This window comes from Falco biarmicus, chromosome 13, assembly GCF_023638135.1.
Source record: "Falco biarmicus isolate bFalBia1 chromosome 13, bFalBia1.pri, whole genome shotgun sequence".
Lineage (NCBI taxonomy): Eukaryota > Metazoa > Chordata > Aves > Falconiformes > Falconidae > Falco > Falco biarmicus.
This window is the reverse complement of record NC_079300.1, coordinates 26,573,881-26,594,849: the sequence shown is the minus strand read 5'-3', so window position 1 is coordinate 26,594,849 and position 20,969 is coordinate 26,573,881. Positions and strand designations below refer to the sequence as shown.

At 42.9% G+C, this 20,969-nt stretch overlaps 1 protein-coding gene across 7 annotated transcripts in view; it reads left to right on the top strand.

The window, feature by feature from the left end:
- The window catches only part of DGKD (diacylglycerol kinase delta), a 62,409-nt gene that overhangs the window by 3,547 nt on the left and 37,893 nt on the right, over positions 1–20,969 (top strand). For 3 of the 7 annotated variants that reach the window (XR_008825175.1, XM_056358518.1, XM_056358517.1), the window contains exons 2-3: positions 12,310–12,420; positions 13,209–13,289. Coding sequence is in view for 4 of the 7 variants with exons in the window: in XM_056358518.1 (XP_056214493.1) it covers positions 12,310–12,420; positions 13,209–13,289 (192 nt within the window). In the remaining 3 variants the exon portion in view is untranslated. The other 4 variants (XM_056358519.1, XM_056358520.1, XM_056358521.1 and 1 more) reach the window with 4 other exon arrangements.

Sequence of the window (20,969 nt, the reverse complement as noted above, 5' to 3'; positions counted from 1 at the left end):
TTTCTTCCTTTGGTCCTGTCACGTGTTTTCCCAAGAAACTGTAAGATAAAGCTGCTTGCTTACAAGACCCTAAAACTTCAGTGAACTTGTTTCTGAGTCCACAGGTTGCCCAACTGTGTTTGACTGAAGTATGTTGGCGTGGTAATACTGTGGGGCAGATAGAATTGTTTGGACATATAGGTACCGTGACTTCAACGTGCAGTGTCTGAAGGCAAATCTTGTGAAGGTACAGGGCAGGGGAAGGAAGAGCAGAAAGTTAAGTCTTTGGAAAGTGAAGTACTACCTTTTAATGGACTTGGGTTTTGCTAGAAAAAAATTTTGAGTAAGAGAAGAAGGTATAAGAGAAGTATGTTTAGCAGTCTCTTAATGATTATTCTGGGGAAGGAAGAAAACCTCATATGATCAGGTTTAGCTGGTAGTGTAACTCTGGTGGCTCAGCTGGGAAAGAAGTAGAGGCTGCACAGAGGGCTCGATCAGCTGTTTGGAGACCTGTCAGACTTGTACCGGCATCAGGCTTCATAGTACACTGCTTTTAGCTGCTGGCATTGGTGCAAATAGAGAAACCTGGTCAACTGAGATCAAGTATTTTTGAACAGATGGGAATTAGGAAGGAGATGAAATAAATAAAGAGAAGGATGATGTGTGTGAGGAGAGGCAACAGCAGAAGCCTCACTGCTGCCTTCTAAGCAGTGTGGAGGACTCAGCTGGAATCAGCTGAAGCGGTAATGTCATCTCCATTGTCACCTGGCATGGATGAAGACACAGTAATATCAAAAACGGTCCTAGGAGATGAGGGTGTGAAACAGAGGAGTACTGCTCCTTTTGTGGGCTCTGATAGTGAAGCACGCTTCTTCCTTTGCACGGGACCTTTTTCATTGCAAGCATCACATTACAAACCTCAGAAGGCGGGAGAGTGGATGAACAGGCCATCTTCTCATTTCATTCATCAGCTGGGTGTGATTTCCAGCCTGCCAGCTTTGAGATCTAAGTTTATTTACCAGACAGGATTTCAGCAACGTCCTTGGGTGGCTTCAGGAGGACTTCTTGTTTAGACTAATACAGTCTAATGTCTCTTCACTTTTATGAACAATATCTCTGTAATATTTTAGGTTTTGTAACCGTTTATCATTGCCTTGAACTGTTTAAGACAAGTTTGCAGTATATATTTCAACAGAGTTGCAAACAGGGCGAGCAGCTCTCCAAACTTTCTGGGATACTGGAAGCTGTCTAGCTACAGTAGCAGAGATACATCAGGTTAATTTATACCATGAAAAGCAGGATAAATTAACTGGCACTGAGCTTTATGCTGCGGTGAACAGACTTTGTTCAGTATCTGAACTAGCGAGTTTCCGATTTCTGTGCTGTGTAGATAACTTTCGCACTATGGGAGGTTATGATTCTCTTTCTGATTAGTAGGTTTGAGGTCTAGGAGCCACTCTGAAGTGTACGGGCAAGAAAAAACAGGAGGAAACAAAATGTTTTCCCTTGTTTTTGCATGTTTTCAAAGCAGACTAAAACTGAGTTCTCAAACATATGGTAGGCAGCGTGAGCAACTGCAGAAAGCTCATTTTGTTTCTTCTTGTGTTGCCTAATAGATAAAATGTCCTTTTTATAGGTAAAGAAGTGCTGGTTTTATTTCTGGAGGGCAAATGTTTTAAGGTTTTCTGAGATGAGATTGGAGTGAGCAAATGGAGAAGTTTATTAGTTTGATAGAAATATTGAAAGAAATATTATGATAAGCAATGTGATTCAACAGAGAGGCAATGTAAAAGAAATATGCAACAAATGAGGAGGGGATATTCAGGAATTTATGGCTTAATTCGTGTTCTGTCTGTGGCATCTTCCACTAAAACATATTAAAATGCTGGTGGGTTTTTTTGTGCTGCCTTCTAACAGGGTGTCTAAAAGAGGAGATTTTAGGAGCTTCACATGGTGTAAATTGTAGTGGCTTATGCTTTAGTCCAGGTCGAAACTGGAAGTTCGTCACTTAAAAAGAGATCAGTGTTGCAAAAGAGAAGTTCTTGTGATTGAATTGAAACTGAACATCTCGAGCAAAGGTTTTAAGGACATGAATTTTCTTGGATTAACACCAAGAACAAACTAGTTCCTTCTCTGAGCACTAAGGAAAAAGGTAGGATATTAGGCTACGGTACACAGCTGTAAGAATGTTTCTGTCCCTTAACTCAATCTACGTTATGTTTTGCATGCTCGTCAGACTCATCTGTTTTGACAAAATTTGGGAAGCCTCCCAGAGCTATGTTACCACTGGTGTACTGTAAGTTTGCCTCGCTGCTGGAGAGTTTTGGATGCTATGTGAAAGCAACAGCTGTTACTTCCTTTTTTTTTAGATATATATAAAAAAAACAACACCACAAAACAAAGCACAAAACCACACACACTTGTAGCTTTTCTCATTCGTTCTAACTATAGTTCAGGTTCCAGGAACTAAAGAGCTAACATTAAACTTTTGCATGCTTTGAGAACGTGGATTTACTTAGACCACATTGCTAAAAAGTACCGTGCCTGGCTAGTAATTGTTCTCTCAAATAAAATTAGAGACAAAATAAAATGAGTATTATAAAAGTTTTTTTTTTTTTTTTAAATAAAACTGAGTCAAATATTCACCTACCCAAAACCTGTTGTTACAAAAAAATCATTGATATTTTGCTTCAGAGTACTGGATTATAAATGAAAACTGTAAAATGTCTCTCTCCAGATTACCTGATTAGAAAATCCAGTATACCATGTAAGACACTGCAAAACCTCACCTTCTTTAATTACAAGTTGAGTGTGATTCTTTCTAAAATAGCAGATTCGCCTGCATAGTTAAGAGAAAGCAGAAGTGAGGTAAAGAGAGGGTTTTGTATTCCCTATTTCCTTGAAAGTTTAAGGTTTCCACTAGACAGTGTCATAGCAGCAGCAGAAATTTCAGGGCAAAATACTGTCCAAGTGAAAAGCACCCTTTGGAATACATCTCTTCAAGGTTTCAAATGCAGAAACCATTATTTAAAGGAATTTTTATTGGCTCTCCACTTAAACCATTTCTTCCCTGCTTTTCCCCTACTAAGTAGTTACTGCTTTATTTCACTAAGAATTTCTGTAAGTGTCTCTTAAGGAAAATGCTTCTGTTTGGCTTTGCAGCCCTGCGGGACCATTACCCAGGGACATTTCAGCTTCAGGCAGACAGATAGCTGAGGCAGCAGCAGTGATCCACGTCAGCTGCCACCTTTCATGGTCCCTTCTCGGGCATTTTATTTGAAGCACTCCAGCAAGCAGTGAGCTTATTATGAGTGCTGGGTTCAGTAGTGCTGCACCTCCACCAGCAGCAGTCCAGTGCTTCAGCAGGGTACAGCGCTTGCCAGCTGCTGTCCCTGGACTACACGTGGACAGGAAAGCAGTTATATAGAGGAGGAGGTCCAAAACCTGCTGCCCTGCTTTCATCCAGAGAGGAAAAAGGTGGCTTGCCTGGCTAAAAAATTACCACTGCTGAGTTAGGTAATTGATTAATACCCAGTTACTCCATTTGGGTTTAGAGTAAATCTTTGTTTCCTCACAGTCTCACCGCTAAATTAGAAAGTTTTACATGTGATACCTGTTCTGATGCTGTGGGTTGCTTTTTTTGAAAAAGGAAACACCATCTTGATTACATAATGTTAGCATCAAGCACGTTGTATTTGAGTCTTGCAAGTTTTAATAAATTTAGCAATGTAATATTCTAGCGGGGAGAGATGATACCACCGGTTTCCCATATGGGAAATTGAAATATATGCTTCTTGTATCAAATGCACAAAATTGCATAGGGCATTCCCTGGGGGAGTCAGGAACCAAGGCGGGTGTTGCAGGCTCTGGGGTAATGTTTTGATCCGTGGGACAGCCGCCTTTGCTGGTTCTTGAAAGACAGAAATTTGAGTGATAAAACAGGGAGGGCGTGTTGCCTGCTTTTCAAACCATTTTCTGCCAAGGCAGGTCAGAGCACTTTTGTAGAACGTGTAGATCAGTTACTGAGATTTTATTAAAAATCAGTATTCTGGGAACTCAATGGCAGCCCATTCTGTTCTGTTTAGCTGAAAGTTAACAAAACGGTGTTCCCAGAGCTGTACTTATCTTCCTTGTTGTTGCTGGTGCTGATCAAGATGTCTTGGCATGGTCAAAGGTATTTGCAGGGCATTAAAACAGGGAAAATGGAAAAACAAATTTAAAAACTTTGGAGTATCCTTTAAAAACTACATTAAATGGATAAGGAAAAAAAAACTTAAAAGCATAGGTTGTTTAATACATAAATATGGAAAATCTGATAACAACAATTGTAACAGATGAGATAAAAATAAATTGAGGTACCTTAAGTATTAATTAAATGGCTGAAGGCCAAAAGCCGCTTTCTGCTCTCAACAGTGTAGTCCTATTGGAATACCAGCTGGAGTAAAAGGATCAGGATTTGGCCCTGCATCTGCCAGCCACTACTAAATAAGGCTCCTTGCAGAATTCAGTAGCAGAGTTGATGGAAATCCAGACACAGTGGGAGGAAGCTGTCGTTCTCTCAGCCTCCTCGACACAAAGGCAGAGGATTCAGTTTTCTTCCTCAAGGTATAACTTTCATTCTCCCATGTCCTGAAGTTCTCATACCAGTACTTTCTGCTGGGTTTTCCTTCCTACTTGGCCAAGATCTCCTTGACATTTAGCAGTATAGGAAGGATGGGGTGGTTATGATCATGAGGATGAGATCCGCAGCTGTATTCTGGATGTGCTTTCCCTTACGTTCACTATTCCTGTAATAGCACCGATTGCACCTTCCCAGCCTGATACTTTCATACCAAATGGCCCTGACATGCTGCAATGGTAAGTGCCTGGCTGATTCTGCCTGCCGGTGAAGTGGTTGGGTGGGCTTAGATGGGCAGTGGTGGGTTTTGGTAATAATTGGGCTCTCTGAATGAATAAGAGTGTTACTTAAGCTCTAGTGGTACAGGCTGCAGCATTAGAGGGTTCTGTGTACAATGCTGTGATTCAAAATGACTTTATATTGCTGCATTTCAGCAGCAGGGCTGTGTGCTGCTGAGTTGATACAGGGGCTTCTGTGGTGCTAGTGCATAGCTGTGTGACAGGCATGTCTCGGAGCTGAAGGTTTCACAGCAGGTAGTGTGTTTTGACATGTTTTGTGTATGGGGAAAATGCCCTAAGGAAGGGATGTAGTTGTGTATGTGTAATTTCGGATGGTAGAAAAAATAACAGCATATTTTTTGTGTTTTTCCTTAAACGTATAAAGTTCACATTTAATTAGTACCCTTTAAAATTTTATTCCATTCCAAGGTTTTCAGGTAGCTTTTAAACTGTTGCTTTTTTGGCTTTCGTTGTCTCTGTGGATGGACTTGAACCCTTATCTTCCAGCTTTGCTATGGTTTGCTGGGATGACTTAAGCTTCGTGCTCAGTTCCCCTCTTGTGATAAATGTGTTTGGGAAGGATGCCTGAAGCCTATGGAAAGCATACTGAGGGCTTAAGCAGTTAGCGTGCCAGGAGTTGTCCAGCTACTAACTCATCCTGAATCAGTGTACTGGTGTGTTTTTCATTCTCCTAAGTAGCTGACCAGAGTATTCCTCTATTTTAAGTAATTCAGTTGGAACGCTCTAACTGAGCTCATTTTACCAGGGAGCTGTGTGATGATATGCTGGTATGTTTTATTTCCTTTCCCATATACGTACAACTTTGCTGCGTGCTTTCAAACTTGTTTTTCTTTGTTAATTTGTTCACTTCAGGTCGATGCATGCTGGTCCCTTTTAGAAGAGAATGATCCACAATAGTAGCAGGTGAATGTGGTATTGAAAAGGAGCTGGTTCACAGACCTGTTCTTTATTTTCCAGCTGCAGCATTAACTGAGGAAGAATTAAGTGTTTGAGCATTTGTTTATCTGTGCCAAGGCAGATTCTATCTCGTGCTGTTTCAGTACTTTATTTTCACTGCTGATCCTGAGAATAAGCTTGCATTTCCTGTTTCAGTGACATCTCAGCGACGCTATCAACGGATTGCTGCATGCTGCTCTGAATTCTGCTTGTAGTAGTTGCAGAGATGAGAGCTGCTAGCTGAGCTGCCCCTAGCCTCTCGCTGGGCATGCAGAGTCCAGCTAATTCAGCAGAGCTGGAGGGTACAGTAAGTGGGAGGATGAGGAGGATGGTTGTTGGGGGAGATTTTGCAGGCTTCCCCCTGTGGTTGTGTAAGGGGTCTGTGCTGTAATGTGACTTGGGTACTTCCCAGGTTATAAAGCATAGGTTATTAAAACAAAAAGGTATTAGTGTACACTAAAAGCCTAGACAGTACCCCCTTCAGGAGTGGAGAGCTTGGCTTCTGTTACTAGATCATTGACTCACAGCCCTAGCTTCTATTTTGACGTTTGACTCCTGCGGCTGACCTCTGATTTTCTTTTGTTTTTCCCCTCTTCTGGAGTCTTTCTGTTGCAGTGACTTCACATAATGTCTTGCCCTTTTGATACCAGTCGGAGAAATCTTAATGCAGTCTTCACTTCAGCAAGAGTCAGTTGCATTTAACGTAGTATTCCTAAACAGGACTACACAACCTGTAGTGTGCTCCCCTATAGATCTGTATAGCTCTCTGCGTGTCCTGTACTTACAGTTGCTCTACTGATCCAGATTTCCCCCTCCAAGCTTCCTGGAGTTAATTTCTAGGGTGTGACCACTGTCTGGTGGAAGGATGTTGCTCTCAGATTAGCTTGTTAACCCCTAGCCTTTTGACCTTTCATGTCTTATTCTACGGACTTGGCTAGATTTATTCCTGTAGTTTCTTTGTTGGATTTACTGTATTCCATTTGATTTCTGAATAGTTATTAGCTCCAAATTTATGACCACAAAGAGCTTTTATGGAACCAGCTACTAAACCCGTTCTACCCACAACAAGGTACAGCATTCCGGATTTGTACCTGCCCTAGTGTGGCAAGACTATCTTGCCATGTTTAAGTGACTGCAGATCTACTCCCATCGTTTTTGCCACAGCTTACCCAAAGTCAGTGACTAGATGAGGTTGCTTGGTCCCTGGGGATCAGCTGCCTGTAAAATTCCTTAGTAAGCATATATAAAGATAGCCTGTCAGTTCTGCATATGCTTTTTCGTTTTGTTTTCTCTCTTCTCTATGCATTTGATGCTTTCTTTAGTCAGTTACTTGTTCGGCATAAGCACCCTGCTCGAAGTTTTATAATACATACAAATAGAAACAGTCTGTGCCCTGAAGTTTTTACATTCTGAAGACACATGGAAAACAGAAATCCAGATGCTGGGGACTTACTTTGGTATTTGGGATTCTTTAGTTGCTGTTTAGATAGTTTTGAATGATTTTGCTTTTTACCTTGTACACAGTTCTTTTTCTGCACTGGAAGGAAGTATCCGTGGAGAAAAATCTTATTTCAGATACGCTGCACTGAATAACTGCCCATAAGAATATGTCATGATCTCAGCTGTAAAATAGGTTGCATTGTTCTTCCACTGTCTGTATCGAACCCAGTTTGGAGCCTCCCTGTGCCAAAGGACACTTGCCAGCTTGACAGCTGGGTATGGTTGATAGTCGCCTTCAGTCTGGCTAGCAGGGTCTTGTTTTCCAGATTAGGAAATTAGTTCTATCGAGGGCCCTACTTCCAAATGGGGCAAGAGGCTGAAGCTTCAGGAAAGGATGGGCTACTCCTGTGTTTCACAGTGCTATGTGCAAGAGAACAAGGGATGCTGAAATCTGACGTGATCATTCTTTTTACTAGAATCATGCACGTTATCAGTATAGAAAGCATTTAATCTGTGTAGGCTGGCTCTCTGATCTGTTGTGGGTTACTGAATATGGAGACACCTCAGACAAGTAATGCTGCAAAAAATACGACGGTGTCTTGCTGGTTTTGTGAATGACTGCTGTTAATCGTGTGGCTTCTTGTTCTTGCAAGGTGGGACTGTGTGAAGGGGAAGCAGTGAAGCACAAGGCTGTCCCTGGCTTAAGTCCTTAAATTAAGTCCTGTGAGTTGTTTGCAATCATTTCCATTGAGGTCAGTGGCAAAACTTTTCTCTCATCAGTTCAAGATCAGGCCTAAAGCCTGCACCCGCTTTGACAGGAGAAATCTGAGAACATATTATTTCTCTTCCTAAATGTCAAGTTTTAAAAGGGGATGAGTTGGGGGGGAGGGTTGCGTATTGCTCACCGTGAACTGAATCTTTTTTCTGCAGGAAGTTGCTTTTCTTCAAGGCCGAAGATAAATAGTGAAATGCTAGAAATTTCCTAGGCCCTGCCTTTCAGCTGTCTAATTGTGTTCTTTGCAGAGACGCTAAGACTCTCTGCTATGTGCAGCGTTGCTTTAAACTGCCCATTTGTTCAGTAACCTTTTTCACACTGTCTTGTAATATGATAAAAGGGGGTCACTGTTGAAACTAGTAGCACATCATTGTAGGCTTGATCCAAGAAGACACTTCCTTTTTTCACGGTGTTGTCTGCCCAGGGAGTGCCATGCCACAGGGCACTGTGCTGGAGAGAAACTTGGCTGGATAGAAAGCAGTCTGCGTAGTTCCAGCACAAACCGTTTTTATATTTATCCTTGATAGGATGCATGTAATCAAACCTCATGATGTTTCAGGGCAGTCGCTTTTCCTGTAGGATCCAATACATGACACTAAAAATAGATTTAACTCTCTTTTTTTTGTTGTGGGAGAAGTAATTTCACTTTTGTCCTCATGAATTACATGCCTAGTAATCTGATCAGAGTGGATCTTCAATTTAAAAAGCTACAGAGGCTGGTGAGCAGAAACGACTGTTCATCTCCCCCTTTATTTCATTTGGTGTCACTTTGCTGTCAAGTCCTTTCCCTCTTTAATTTTCTTCAGCTGTGTTCCTCTGCAAGTAGCAAGTCCTTTGGCTGTAAAATTAAAATAGAGGAGGAGAAAGGCAGCAATGTCTGAATCATTTTATAAAGTCATCTTGGTCTTATCTCCAGCCCTTTCCGCACAAACCCACCAAACTCTTGACTGAGCTGTGTGCCTATAAATAGAACAGCCGCTCTCGTGCAGAGATGGGCAGCGCTGAACCAGAGCCTTGTTTTCTCTGAGCAGTGCGTGCATGCGAGAGCTCGCTTCTTACTGGCCTTTCATGTCTGAGTTACGTAGCTGTGAGGTTTTCTATAGATAGAGGCTGGCAAATGGCATAAACTGCTACTTAAGGAGGGGCAAGGTGACCTCTGGGATTGTTGCTTTTTGGTTAAAAAAAAAAAAAAAAAGAGGGTTCTGTTCTGTTTAAAAGAGGAATGGAGGAATGCACATCTTGTGCAGAGGTGAGTGAGCCCTGCCGAGGTGAGGGGAGCCACTCGGGAGCTGAGCGTGGCAGGCGGGAGCTGTGGGAGCCGAGGGAAAGCAGAGGCATTGTTTTGCTGTGAGTTACTGTTGTGGTGGGCTGGCCGTGAGTTTGAGCGGCCAGAGTGCTGCCGACTGAGCTTGGGGGCCGCGGGGCTCTGGCTGACCCCAGTTTAAGCGTATCTGTGAACAAGCTATCAACAGAGCTCTGAAATCTCCTGCAAGTTGTTATTTTTTGATCGGACTCCTAGCTGACTTGGTTTCTTTAGGTTTTGCATCCTGGAAGTCCTCCCCAGGATTTTTAATTCCTCTCTGACTTTGGTTCATGGCTTTGCAGAGTTCAGTAGCTACTTTCTCTGTCTCATTTTTTAATTGTATGTTTTGTCCAAGGAATGCAGACAATCACTCCATGTGTCTGTCTTAATCTGGAAAATCTCTTACCGCTTTCCTATTTTCTTCCCTGTAGAAAGTGAACTGCAGAAATGTGTGATTTCTTTAGCATGATAATTTAGATCCTGTTGCTCTACATTTCTCTGTGATGCTCAGGTGCTGGAGGTTAAAGTAACTCACCAGAGAGAGAGATTCTAGTAGGACTCTATAGAGTTGGGCAGTGCTGGTTGTTCTGCTTGGCAGGTGGGAGATGGAGACACGCAGAGTGAAAATTGCTTTATTGGGATCTTGTAAAAAGTCTGTGGCAGAGTAGGAGCCTGAATGCACCTTCCCTGCTTCCACACGAGTGCCTTCAGCTCTGGCCTCGCCTTCAGGGTCGTTTCAGTGAGGGATGCTGTTGGGTCAGTCTTTGAACTCCATTTTCTCTTACACTGAAGTTTCAGGTTAAGATCATGGCTGAGTTTCAGATTCTTTACATAGTAGCAGCTCCAAGTTAGTTTAACATCTTGTTTCTGGGTATCGCTATAGTGTGTTTAACTTCTGGACCCTAAAGCCACTCCCAGAGATGCCTGCTGGCTTCTTGGAGTGTATTCCTACTGCTGTGTCCCTGCTGTGACTTGTGGAAGCGGGTTGCCAAGATGTCTTTCGGTGACTGCTTCAGCATTGCGGGGAGCTGATGTGGGAGACGGCCATTTTTCGATTTGAGTGTAGTCTTCGATCATGCATTTTCATTATCTCCTTCCATTCTGCTGGAAATACCGTAGATTTGGCAATTCCTGGTTGAACCAGGCAGGCACACTACATTGGTGTTTGTCTGAGCACTGACAGGTGTTTCTGCCAATGTGCAGAGGGCTTAGTGAAACAGCGGTGAGGAGCAATGAGGTTTGGGGTTCACTAGCCTTGGAGTTGGCCAGGTCCCAGGCTCCAAGGCAGATGATGTTTCTTTTGAAGGAGACAGGGGAGTTCTAACCCTTTTCTCTTTCCCCACGTGGTGGAGGAAGGTGTATAGTGACTGCTGTGGCCAGCAGGTCTCCTTCAGATCTGGGGGTATGTGGAAACCCACTCTTCCCCAGCCGATTCATGAGCAGAGGCATCACCGTGGTGGTCCAGGCCCTGTGATCTCTCAGGGCAGTTTAAGGATGGCTCAATCTAGCAAGAGAGGCATGTATTGTCAAACGGATGTTTCTTCTTATAGTCAGCATTTTTTTCCAAGTGCTTTTTGAGGAAACTTTGAGCTTGGCAAGGGCCAGTGTGTGTGGAAAGTATTAAAATCTGCAGCTGTTACAAAAAGGAAAGACCCGCATTAGGAATATATATAGCATTTTAAAAGCAAGTTTAGTGCCTTGGAAAGGATTTCTAAAATGAACTAAACCCTGTGGATCAGTAAGAGTATTTATTTTGTGCTCTGTAGTAGCCTGGCAGTGCTGGCAGTGTACATTTAACACTGAATTAATTGATACTCATCGGTGACCTGAGTCTGTAACTAACCTGAGTTCCACTGAGACCTCTGGTATGTTAAAGCTGTGTCATTTTCCTGGCATCAAGATACAGAATAACCTGTCTTACAAGATTGTTGGACCATTTGTTTCCTGTATTTTAACTGTGTGTTTATCACATTGGGCTCTTTCAGCAAGAAGTTTCTGAGGGCTGTTTCTTGGGGAGAGGTTTCCCATGGCACTGAGGTGTGACATACCATTTGCAGCGCCTAGGCAGTAACAGCTTCAGTCAGTGATTTGGGGATGAACCCTTAGCTCAGACTTTTCTGCCTTTTGTCTTTCTAAGCTGCAGTTTTTTAGATTATTTTCATGTAGCTGTTGGTATTCAAAATCTGTCCTCAGTGAAAGAATCAAATGCATTTGACGAAGTAGAATGAAGTGCATGTGGATTAAATATATACCTCCATGTATGCGTAGTATGTGAGCAAGCATATGGGACCGCGTATGCTGGTATGTCAATCTAGTTATAAAGCAGTTTAAGGAAAAAAAAAAAAAAAGGCAGTGTGCGTAGACAGTTTTGGCACTCCAGCCCTGGGAAATGGCAGCCAGCCAGAGAGTACTGAGGCAGGGCCAAGAGTATCTGAAGAATACCAAATGCTGAAGTTGGATATAGCTCCTTCTTCGCTGTAGTTTTGCTCTTCACCCTGTGGGCCTGCAGCTTGCCAGCTCTGTGCCAGGTAGATGCTGATAATTTCAGAAGGAAGAAATGGAAATAGGGACGGATATACTGTGGTGTATATGTGCTTGTAATCAAATGGCAATTAAATGAAAGGTACAATTACCTGCAACTGAAATCTGACCTCTGAGTTTAACTGTTATGCTCCCTGAGTCATTGTTAGACTTTGAAATGCTCATTCAGTCATAAGTTATTTATTGTTTTTGGTATTGTGATAGCACTGGAGACAAGGATAAAACTGCACCTCAGTGTGGGTTATGCGTTGCGACAGTTTAATCTTAAATTTGCATGGTTTTTTGAATGAATTTAAGTGCTTCCAGCAGAGGGCACTAAGATTATTGATCTCAAGTGCTAGTACAGATACATCGTGGGAAAGCATAAAAGATGCCTGAAAGTAAAATGTTTCACCCCTCTCTCCTCGTTGTTTTGTAGACTATCATAAAAGAGGGGATGCTGATGAAACAGACCAGCTCCTTCCAGCGCTGGAAGAGACGATATTTTAAGCTACGAGGACGAACACTCTACTATGCAAAAACTGCTAAGGTAAGGTCTTGGCAATACATAGGAGTCCGAGGAAAGAAAGAGTGGTGAAGCTTTGGAGGCAGATGAGTGTCTGTGAGAAGGCAGCCCTCAACAGGGAAAAGAGCACGTGCTTTGTAAGCACCTGTCTTCAGGTTTTGTAGCTACTAGAGGATCCCTGTGTTTTGCTTCATGCTTGGAAGTCCTTCATTTTTAAGTAAAACATGATGTGGACCTGTGGTACTGATTTTTCCACATCCCACACTCCCCACCCCCCCCAGCTTGGTGCATTTTAGTAGAGAATAGGCTCTGAATCAAGAAGCTGAAAAAGAAAGGAGAAAATATGAATGAAAATCAGCAGTGCTAAGTTAATTGTCAGACTCAACGATCTTAAAGGTCTTTTCGAACCTAAATGATTCTATGAAAATAAGAAATTGAGGAGACAAGGAAGGCTATAATTTATAAAATCAGAGATGACATGCATCTGGTTTAGGATGTTGATAGTCAGCTAGATATAAATCTGTCTCCTTTCAGAAGAGCGAAGCCTACAATTATTTTTTTTTTTTAAATAATCCCGTAATAAAAATGAAGTCATTGTGTTCACCAACTGAAGACAGGCAAGTGTGAGCCTCACTGTATAGAACTAGACTTCCAAGTCCTTCGTATTGTTGGTGCTGGGCCTTTCCTTCAGATCACAAAAGGCTGTGTAGGAGTGTGCTAGGCAGACATACAGGCATGTATGGCCCTTTGGGTCTGCTGCTTATACATTGGATTCAGTAATTCATTGGGGTTTTGATTTTTTTTCTTTCCAGTCCATTATTTTTGATGAGGTGGATCTGACAGATGCCAGTGTGGCAGAATCTAGCACAAAGAATGTCAACAACAGCTTCACGGTAGGATTTTTTGTATTATTTTCCATTTCTTCTTGCATCTTTCCCTTCTCTTTTGCAAAGTTATAAACAACTGAACAATCTTCACAGCCTCTTTCACAAAAAAAAATTAAAAATCATAAACTTCTTTTTCCTTACAACTTCATAGCTCTTCTCCACGCACATGGGAAATACCTTGGGTTACTATGTATAGTGCTAAAACTTTGCATTCAGGGATTTTCTCACCTGTAAGCTAGGAGGGTTTAATAGAATCTATTTACATAGTGGGACAGAAAAAAAAATGTTCTGCTGTGGGATTTAGGGGGGGTGTTGATGTTTATGCTGGAGATCTTGCTAAAAGAATTTAGTTTTCCCTTAAGGCATTAAAATATTTGAACTTCTTTCTCTGACTTTATTTGTATGTGGCTGTACGTATGTTTATATATGCACACTATATATAGTGGCAAAGCAAAAGAAGGAACAAGAAAAAGAAACAGAAATAACTGTAGAATTGGTTTAGGATACTTGTTAGCCATGGAATATTTGCAATCTGGAAATGTGCAGGTGTCACTGCTTCATTTTCTCCAGTTTTAGTAACCGAGAGAAAAAATGATTGTATTTCTGAGGTGCAGGTGTTCTGTGAGGCCCATTTTGGGGAAAGTGCCTGGTGTGCAGAAAAAAGCCATTAACAGCAGCCACGCAGCATGAGTGTCAAGCAGCAGTGTGAGCTTTGGAGTTGGTAACAGCAGTAACCTCCATGCAGCCTCTGAGGAGCTTAAAAGGGAGGAGAGAGGAAGGTATGGACGAAGGAGGCAGTGTTGATCGAAGGCAAGGTGAAGGGAGGAGCAATCCAGGTGGAAGCAGGAAGCTGATCCTGTAGGATGGTGACCTCCAGGTGGTGACCAAGACTCAGTGGTGTGCCTTGTGCTGCAGCAGTAGTGGCCCACTGCTTTAAACATCTAGCAAAGAATGTTTCTGTTATGTAGCTGTAGCTTTTTGCTTTGCAGTACCTGTGCAAAGCAGCTCTGGTGCCCACCCAATGTCCACATGAAACCCCAACACTTTCTCAAAGTTTGAGAACACTTTCTGCATCCATAATTAGACAAGTAGGAGGCACATCTGGGTCTGATAGTAAATACTGATATCAGGTGTCTCTGTGTGTGTGTAGAGAGAAGGGTTTTGCAGTGATTTCATAAAGATATGTTTTCAAGAATGTGAAGTTATTTACCTGTTAATAAAGCATTTTTTTATTGAGTCTTGCCTTGGTTTTCCCATATGTAAATAGAGACTGATTTTCAGGTGAACAAATGTACTGTTACTGTTTTACATACCTGAGAGAGATCTAATCTCTGTCAGGGATGCTATGTGGAGGGACAGGAGGAAATAGCATGTTTGCTCTCTCAGATTAGCCCATCTGAGTTCAACAGTGAAGAGATACTTCCAGGACTATGGTATCAGGTTCTGCCAGTCCCTGCCTTCGCTAGGAGGTAAAAAGTGTAGGATTACCTTGACACTCAAGTAGCAGGTATTTTGCACTGTTTCCAGCTGATCACTGTATCACGGGGCTCAGGTAAACTTCAAGAAAATCATCTCTCCTCTTAATTTCTATCTACTCTTTCTGTCATGTTTACAGAGGAGTTTGACTGTGGTTTACCGTGAGCTATAAAAATACTTAGAAAATCAGAAGTTTGCTGTTGTTTGGTCTGCCACATCACTGCTGTCAGTGCTTTGGGTTCCTTGCAGTCTTGCAATTTTCTCTTGGCTTTCTTGTAGGTGACCTGTTCCCCTGCTCTATCTTCCCAGCTTGGTTCCTTTCTAAAATTTAGAGTTCTTTGATGCATGTTTCTTCCTATTTCAAATCAGTGGGACTCACTATTGAGTTTTTATCCTAAGCTGAAAACATCCAACATTTGGTGTTGTATAGCAGATACAAGTTATTCTGGAGTTTCAGATGTTCTGGTTTTGTTTCTGTGTTTTCTTCAATGGAAGCTGGTAGTTTGGGATTTACAGAAGAGTGGTTTCTTTCTGAGGGAACTCATCCTCAGTCCAGCCATCTCTACTGCTTAGTGTATAGATTCTGCAGGTCAGGTTGCATGAATGACACTCCTAAGGTACCAACAAAGGAGACGGGAAACAAAAACACTAGATAAACCACTCAGAGGAGCAATTGTGGATCCAAAGCAAAGAGGTAATAGTGACCAGGCAAATGAGAAATGGGTGAAAGGGCAGTAAGGAGGGGGGGGGGGGGGGGGGGGGGGAGGCAACGCCATGAGAGAAGAAAACCACAGCATGATGCCCACAAAGGTATGTTGCATAAACAGAGGAATAAGGTAAAAAAATAGAGCTGGCAGTAAACCTTTTTACATAGGACATAAGTCTGACAGCTAATTTGTTTGCTGTCAGCAGGCAGGAGAGCGAGAAAAGTGAGTATTAAGACTCATACCTCTTCCTCTAAAAAGACGCGTGTAATACAGGTTCCACTGTTGTTTACTTGGTTAATTTTGCACAGATTTCTTCAGTAAGTGTATCCTGTTTGCAGTGGGGACAGTTTTCAGTACTGCTACTTGGAGGTAGTGGATATGTGGCTACAGAATGGGCTGGGAGCATGTGACTAGGGGCATCTTTGAGCTTAAGATGTTGTACAGCTCTGTCCCCTGAGAGGTGTAAAGGAAAAGCTTTATGTTTAGCTATTGTTCCTTTAGGTCAGGCAGTGTGGCTGGGAGTTATTTAGCAGGAAGCCTCTGGGAGCAAATCATGAGCAGCCCTGCACCAGGCCTCTCTTCTTTCAGGAGAGCTATAGATGTAATATTTGCTGATTCTGTCACAATTCTGCTACCTCTGTCCTTCTAGGTCATCTGTCTAGAAGGTAAATTCTTCTGGGATGTCTGGACTTTAAGTGGCTGGTTCTTTCCATGTATGGTCCCTTCATGCCCGGCGTATAGATACATCTCTCACCAGTGGATTGGCCGAGGGCTGCTGTCTTTCACGAGGCTTTAGGGAGGATCTGCTGCGGTACAAACTCAATGATAACCATGTTGTCCTGGTAGTTCAGACCCATTTCATTAAAAGAGAGTGGACAACTTCCAGCCTGGATTCTTGCCATCACTGTGTGCCTACGTTTGTCCTCCTTAGGAAATAGAGATCAGCAGCATTGTATGGGTGAGGTCAAAGCCTAACCCTGATGTCTGAGCAGAGCTTTCCCAGCCATACCCTCATAACCTTTTGTGATTTCTGAAAAGCAGATGATTTGGGACCACGCTGGGTGCATTGGGTCTTCCCACTGAGACTTCAGCTGTTTCCATGAATGATTTTTTCTTGGACAGTACAATGTCACGGTAACTTGATTTGTTGATGTTCCTGCCTAATGCATTAGTCTGCAGTTGCTTCAGGAGCATTCAAACAAAATACACGATGCAGATGAGATCCATGCTTTGAACCTGGAATAGTTCTTTTCTCTAGATCATGCCAGGAAGCCTGGGTTTTGGAGGTACTTCTCTCAAAATTATTGCTTTACCTGTGTCATGGACCTGAACCATCCGGCATGCCCGTTCTCCCCTATGAAACCTGTAAGGTTTGGGTGGGGGCATACCAGTCGCTCTATTGTCTGTTGCTCACGCCACCACAGCGATCCTCTCGAGAGTCTCTGAAAGGACTTTGGGTCATCTCCTTAGGCCCATTTTTTTGAATGTTTGTGTGATGACCAAATTCTTACTTCTCAGTTTGGTGTGTTGGCTGAAGATCTGCGCTCTTCTAGAAGCTGCCAACTGAATTAAGCCTGCAGCCTTCAATGCAATTGTCACAGCTGGTGGAGTGAGTCCTTCTCACTTCATTGACCCTTTCCTGACTTCTGCAGGACTTGTGTAAAGCTAAAGGGGAGAAAAAAAATCTAAAATAGTGTTCTTTAACAGTAAAAAAACCATCTGTCATCAACAGGAGAAGGTTTAGGAAGGACATGAGCTCTTTGCAGGTGTGTATTTTGTGTTTTGGTATGATTCTCACATGGTGTTCTTGTAAATGTTTTCCAGTTATTGCTAGCAAATGGTGGTGTGGTGGTGTGGACTTTCACCCTCATTCACATAATATGAATTACAACATTCACTTCCCATTGCATCTTACTCAGAGCTTTGAGATTCACATAGGAGAAAGCTCCTCTCTGTAGAGAGAGATGCGTGTAGTTTGATTTCTTCTTTCTGATGCTTTAATCAGAGCATGTTGTTGGGAGCCAAGAGCCATGCTGTTGACCCCTCCTCCGTAGTTAAAGGCTCTTCACTGGAAGAGGTGGAGCTTGAACTCCTGAGCTCCTGTAAAGCCTTTTCTGTTGGGAAGTACCTCTCAGCTCAGTCGCAGACAGGAAACAGCATATTATTGCAGTCAGCGCCTGCCTCTCCACTTCACTGCCGTCAGAAGGAAACTTATCCCAGCTCCTCCTTAAGCAGACAACTAATCAGCTTGTGGCAAGTGGAACATAGCTCAAAAAGACTGACCACAGAGGAGACTAATCCTATTAATCGCATGTCAAGCAATCTGTTTAGGTTTTTTTCTGAGGGAGTAGGCTGCTCTGGACACTAGTTTAGAGGAAGATTGAACATGAAAGGTAAGAGCAGGAGTCAGAGTTTTCTGGACTGAGCATTGAGAAACATGGCACCCGTGTCAGCATAACAGATCATCAGGAGCTCAGGTTCTTCGGAATAAGTTTGCTATAAGCTCTTACGGTTCAGATGTTCGCTCCTGTGTGAATATATGTAGAGGAGTTCTGCAGAACTGGGGTAAAGGGAAATGTGCTGTGGTGCTGTTGGAAATGCTGCGCCCATCAGTTAAGAAATACTATTTATTAACTGATGATTCACCCTGACCAATGTTACGGGAGAGAGGAAGTATTGAGATTAGTGTAATACCTCTCTTTCAGAGCACTTGCATGACAACATGAGGCGACAATGGTTGTGGTAGGTTGAGGAACAGGGAATTTGCTGGTGCTCCTGAATGAGAGCATGCTGTCATCTCTGAGAAGCAGTGTGGATGTCATTCTCCAGCTGTACAGAAGCCTGAGGTGTGCTACAATTTTTTGTTATCACAGCCTTGTTACTTAATACTGACTTTATACAGCAGCAAAGATGCCGTTTTCTGTCTTGTGAAGTTTCATGTGACACTCTGATCTCCTTCAGACTCTGTATTTTTACTTTATTGTCCCAGGGCTTGTTGATGCTGTGGAGAAATAGCATGAATCTTTGTTTTGGAGTAATTAACCTTTCCTAAAACCAGGGCAAAGTGTTTGAACTTTAACAAAAGATAAAAGTGCTGAGGGTGCTTCCTGATGGGGAGAGTATGTTGTTGATGTCTGCAAATTCATTTCACAATGAAGTGAAAGTGCCTTTGCCTCTTCTGTGATTTTGTGTCAAGTAGAATTGTGTTAGTGCTTTTAAGTGAAAATGTATCCTTTTTAGCAGCGAGTGCAGTCTTCTCTGAAGAGTTTGGTTTTGAAAGAGTGACCAGAGCTGCTGAAGCTACGTTTCAGGCAAAAAGTCTGCCGCTTGTGTCTAGCGCAGGAGCTGTGTGCCTGTAAGGCATTGTTGAAACAAGAGGAACCCAGATCAGAGGTTATTTGTGCTCGTTTGAAATACAAGCTTTGAGAAAGAGCATGTGACTTATTTTTATGAGGAGAAAGAATATAAGAACTTTTGTTACAGGCTGTTTGCGGAAAGTCAGGCTTGGACTTCAAGCTTGGGCTGATAAGCGATCAGGGAAATCTGCATGGTTTGACACTTGCACAGATTCTCCAAACTGCCCCGTGTGTTCTCAACCCTTTGAAAAGGTGGGCTTGAATGTATGCGGCAGGGAGTCACTGGGATTCCTGTGAGGGAGGGGATCTCCCTCCCCACCTTCCTCCGCATGGGGGTGAGGGACCCAGAGGGAAGACATCAGCTGTCAGAAGTGGGCAAAAAGACCTACTAGTCTGGGGGCGTAGTTACACAGAGGAGTCAGTCACCAAGTGAGCTCGTTCTTCACCTTGCTCCTTTGGACACAGGCATGGATTGCCTTGTTAAGGTTTGGAGAAGGGAAAGAGCAGAAAAGAGGGACTCATGAAAGGGATGGTGATTTCCCTCCTTTCTAAACTCTCTTCTCCAAATTGACAAAATTAGAGTGCATATTGGGAAGTCAGGCTTTACTGGGGGTTGTTGTCTCTTCCACACCCATGTGTGTACACATTTAGGAATTGTACACTCTCTGCTTGTGCTCTTACTCTGTTTATATTGGCAGCTGTCAGAATTTCCTTTATAAGCAAGCAAAAATACGAGTAGAGCCATGAATTGCCATGTCCAGGATCGCTCTGCTGTTTTTCCCCCCGCCCTTCATTAAGCGCAGCTCGGTCCCCATTTCCTGTCAGAACCGCTGCAGTTTCAAAATACTTTGCTATTTTAGTAGTTTGTAATCCAGACTTCACTGCAGTTTTTTCATCTTGAGAAAAGGCCCTTTGGTAAACAGACCATTCTGAGTCAGTGTTAGTGAAGATAGTCATTTTAAAACCCTTTCGTGTCAAGGATTTTTAGGACTCTTAATGCAGCCTCCTGAGCTGGTCATTAGTGTGCTTGCACAAAAGAAGGAAAAATCCGGAGCAAAACCATCTAAGAGAGGATAAATATGGAAGAAGAGTTAGTGAGTCTGGAAGAAGTTGCTGTGGGTGGAGAGATCTGGCGATTGCTACTGTACTTTACAGAATGACCCCAAAACACGCTAGGAGTTTTTGAGAAAGATGAAGCTACTGTAAAGGAAGGAGGTCAGGCTGAGCTTTATGTATTTTACTGTGGGACAGGCTAGATAGAGAGCTGGAAAGTGAAGGCAGCTGTTTGTGACGAGCTTTTGTTTCTCTAGAAGGAAGTTTACTGCTTTGAAATTAGTGTCTGTTGCTGCCCTTGTGCCTGAACACTAGGAGCTTTTGTTTGATAATCTCTTTGCTCTTGGTAACCTTTGTGCTGTATTGGTGTTTTATCTACCTTCCTGAGCAAGACTGCAGATTCCAGTGTCCTCTACCCCTTCCAGGTGAGGACACGAAGGTGGAACAACCTGTGGTAAACAGGAGGTCATTTGAGAATGTGATGGGTTTAGTTTTACGTGGAAGCTGCTCTGGAAAAAAAAAAAAAGACTTTATCTCTACTCTGGTCATTTTGACAGGCAGGGAGAGGCTTGGTAATGTTGTTTGCAGAAATGAGGTCTCTCTACTTGCGGTGCTTGTGGTGCATGAAACGGGACTTGTCTGCCTGGTGACCCAGTGTGGAAAGCTACTGGGTTCATCAAGCTGTTGAAAGCTATTTATTTCTTGTAGTGCTAGCTACCAGCCTCTTTTCAACAGGGCTGGGGTTAGGGGGCTGTGAGGAGCTGTTACCAACAATAAGCTGTCAGTAACAGGTCATTTTCCTACCGTGGACAAGGTCTTTTATTGCTCAGTCCTGTGATTTATTAGCTGCTAGCCTTGATGTGTATGAGCCCACTGAGACGGCAGTTCTACCACTGGGGAACATTGACCTGCCCCTCTGCTCTTCATGGTTTTGCTTCTGTTTGAGTGGGTAGCAAGGTTTCTCTGAAGTATCCTTTGCCTTCCCAGATGTGATGCCCTTTCTGAACAGGGTAGTTCTGTTTGGGAACTCCTTTCCTTGGAAAACAGATGAAGAAGGGATGTGTGTGTGCATCTGCTGTGTGAAGGGGAGGGTG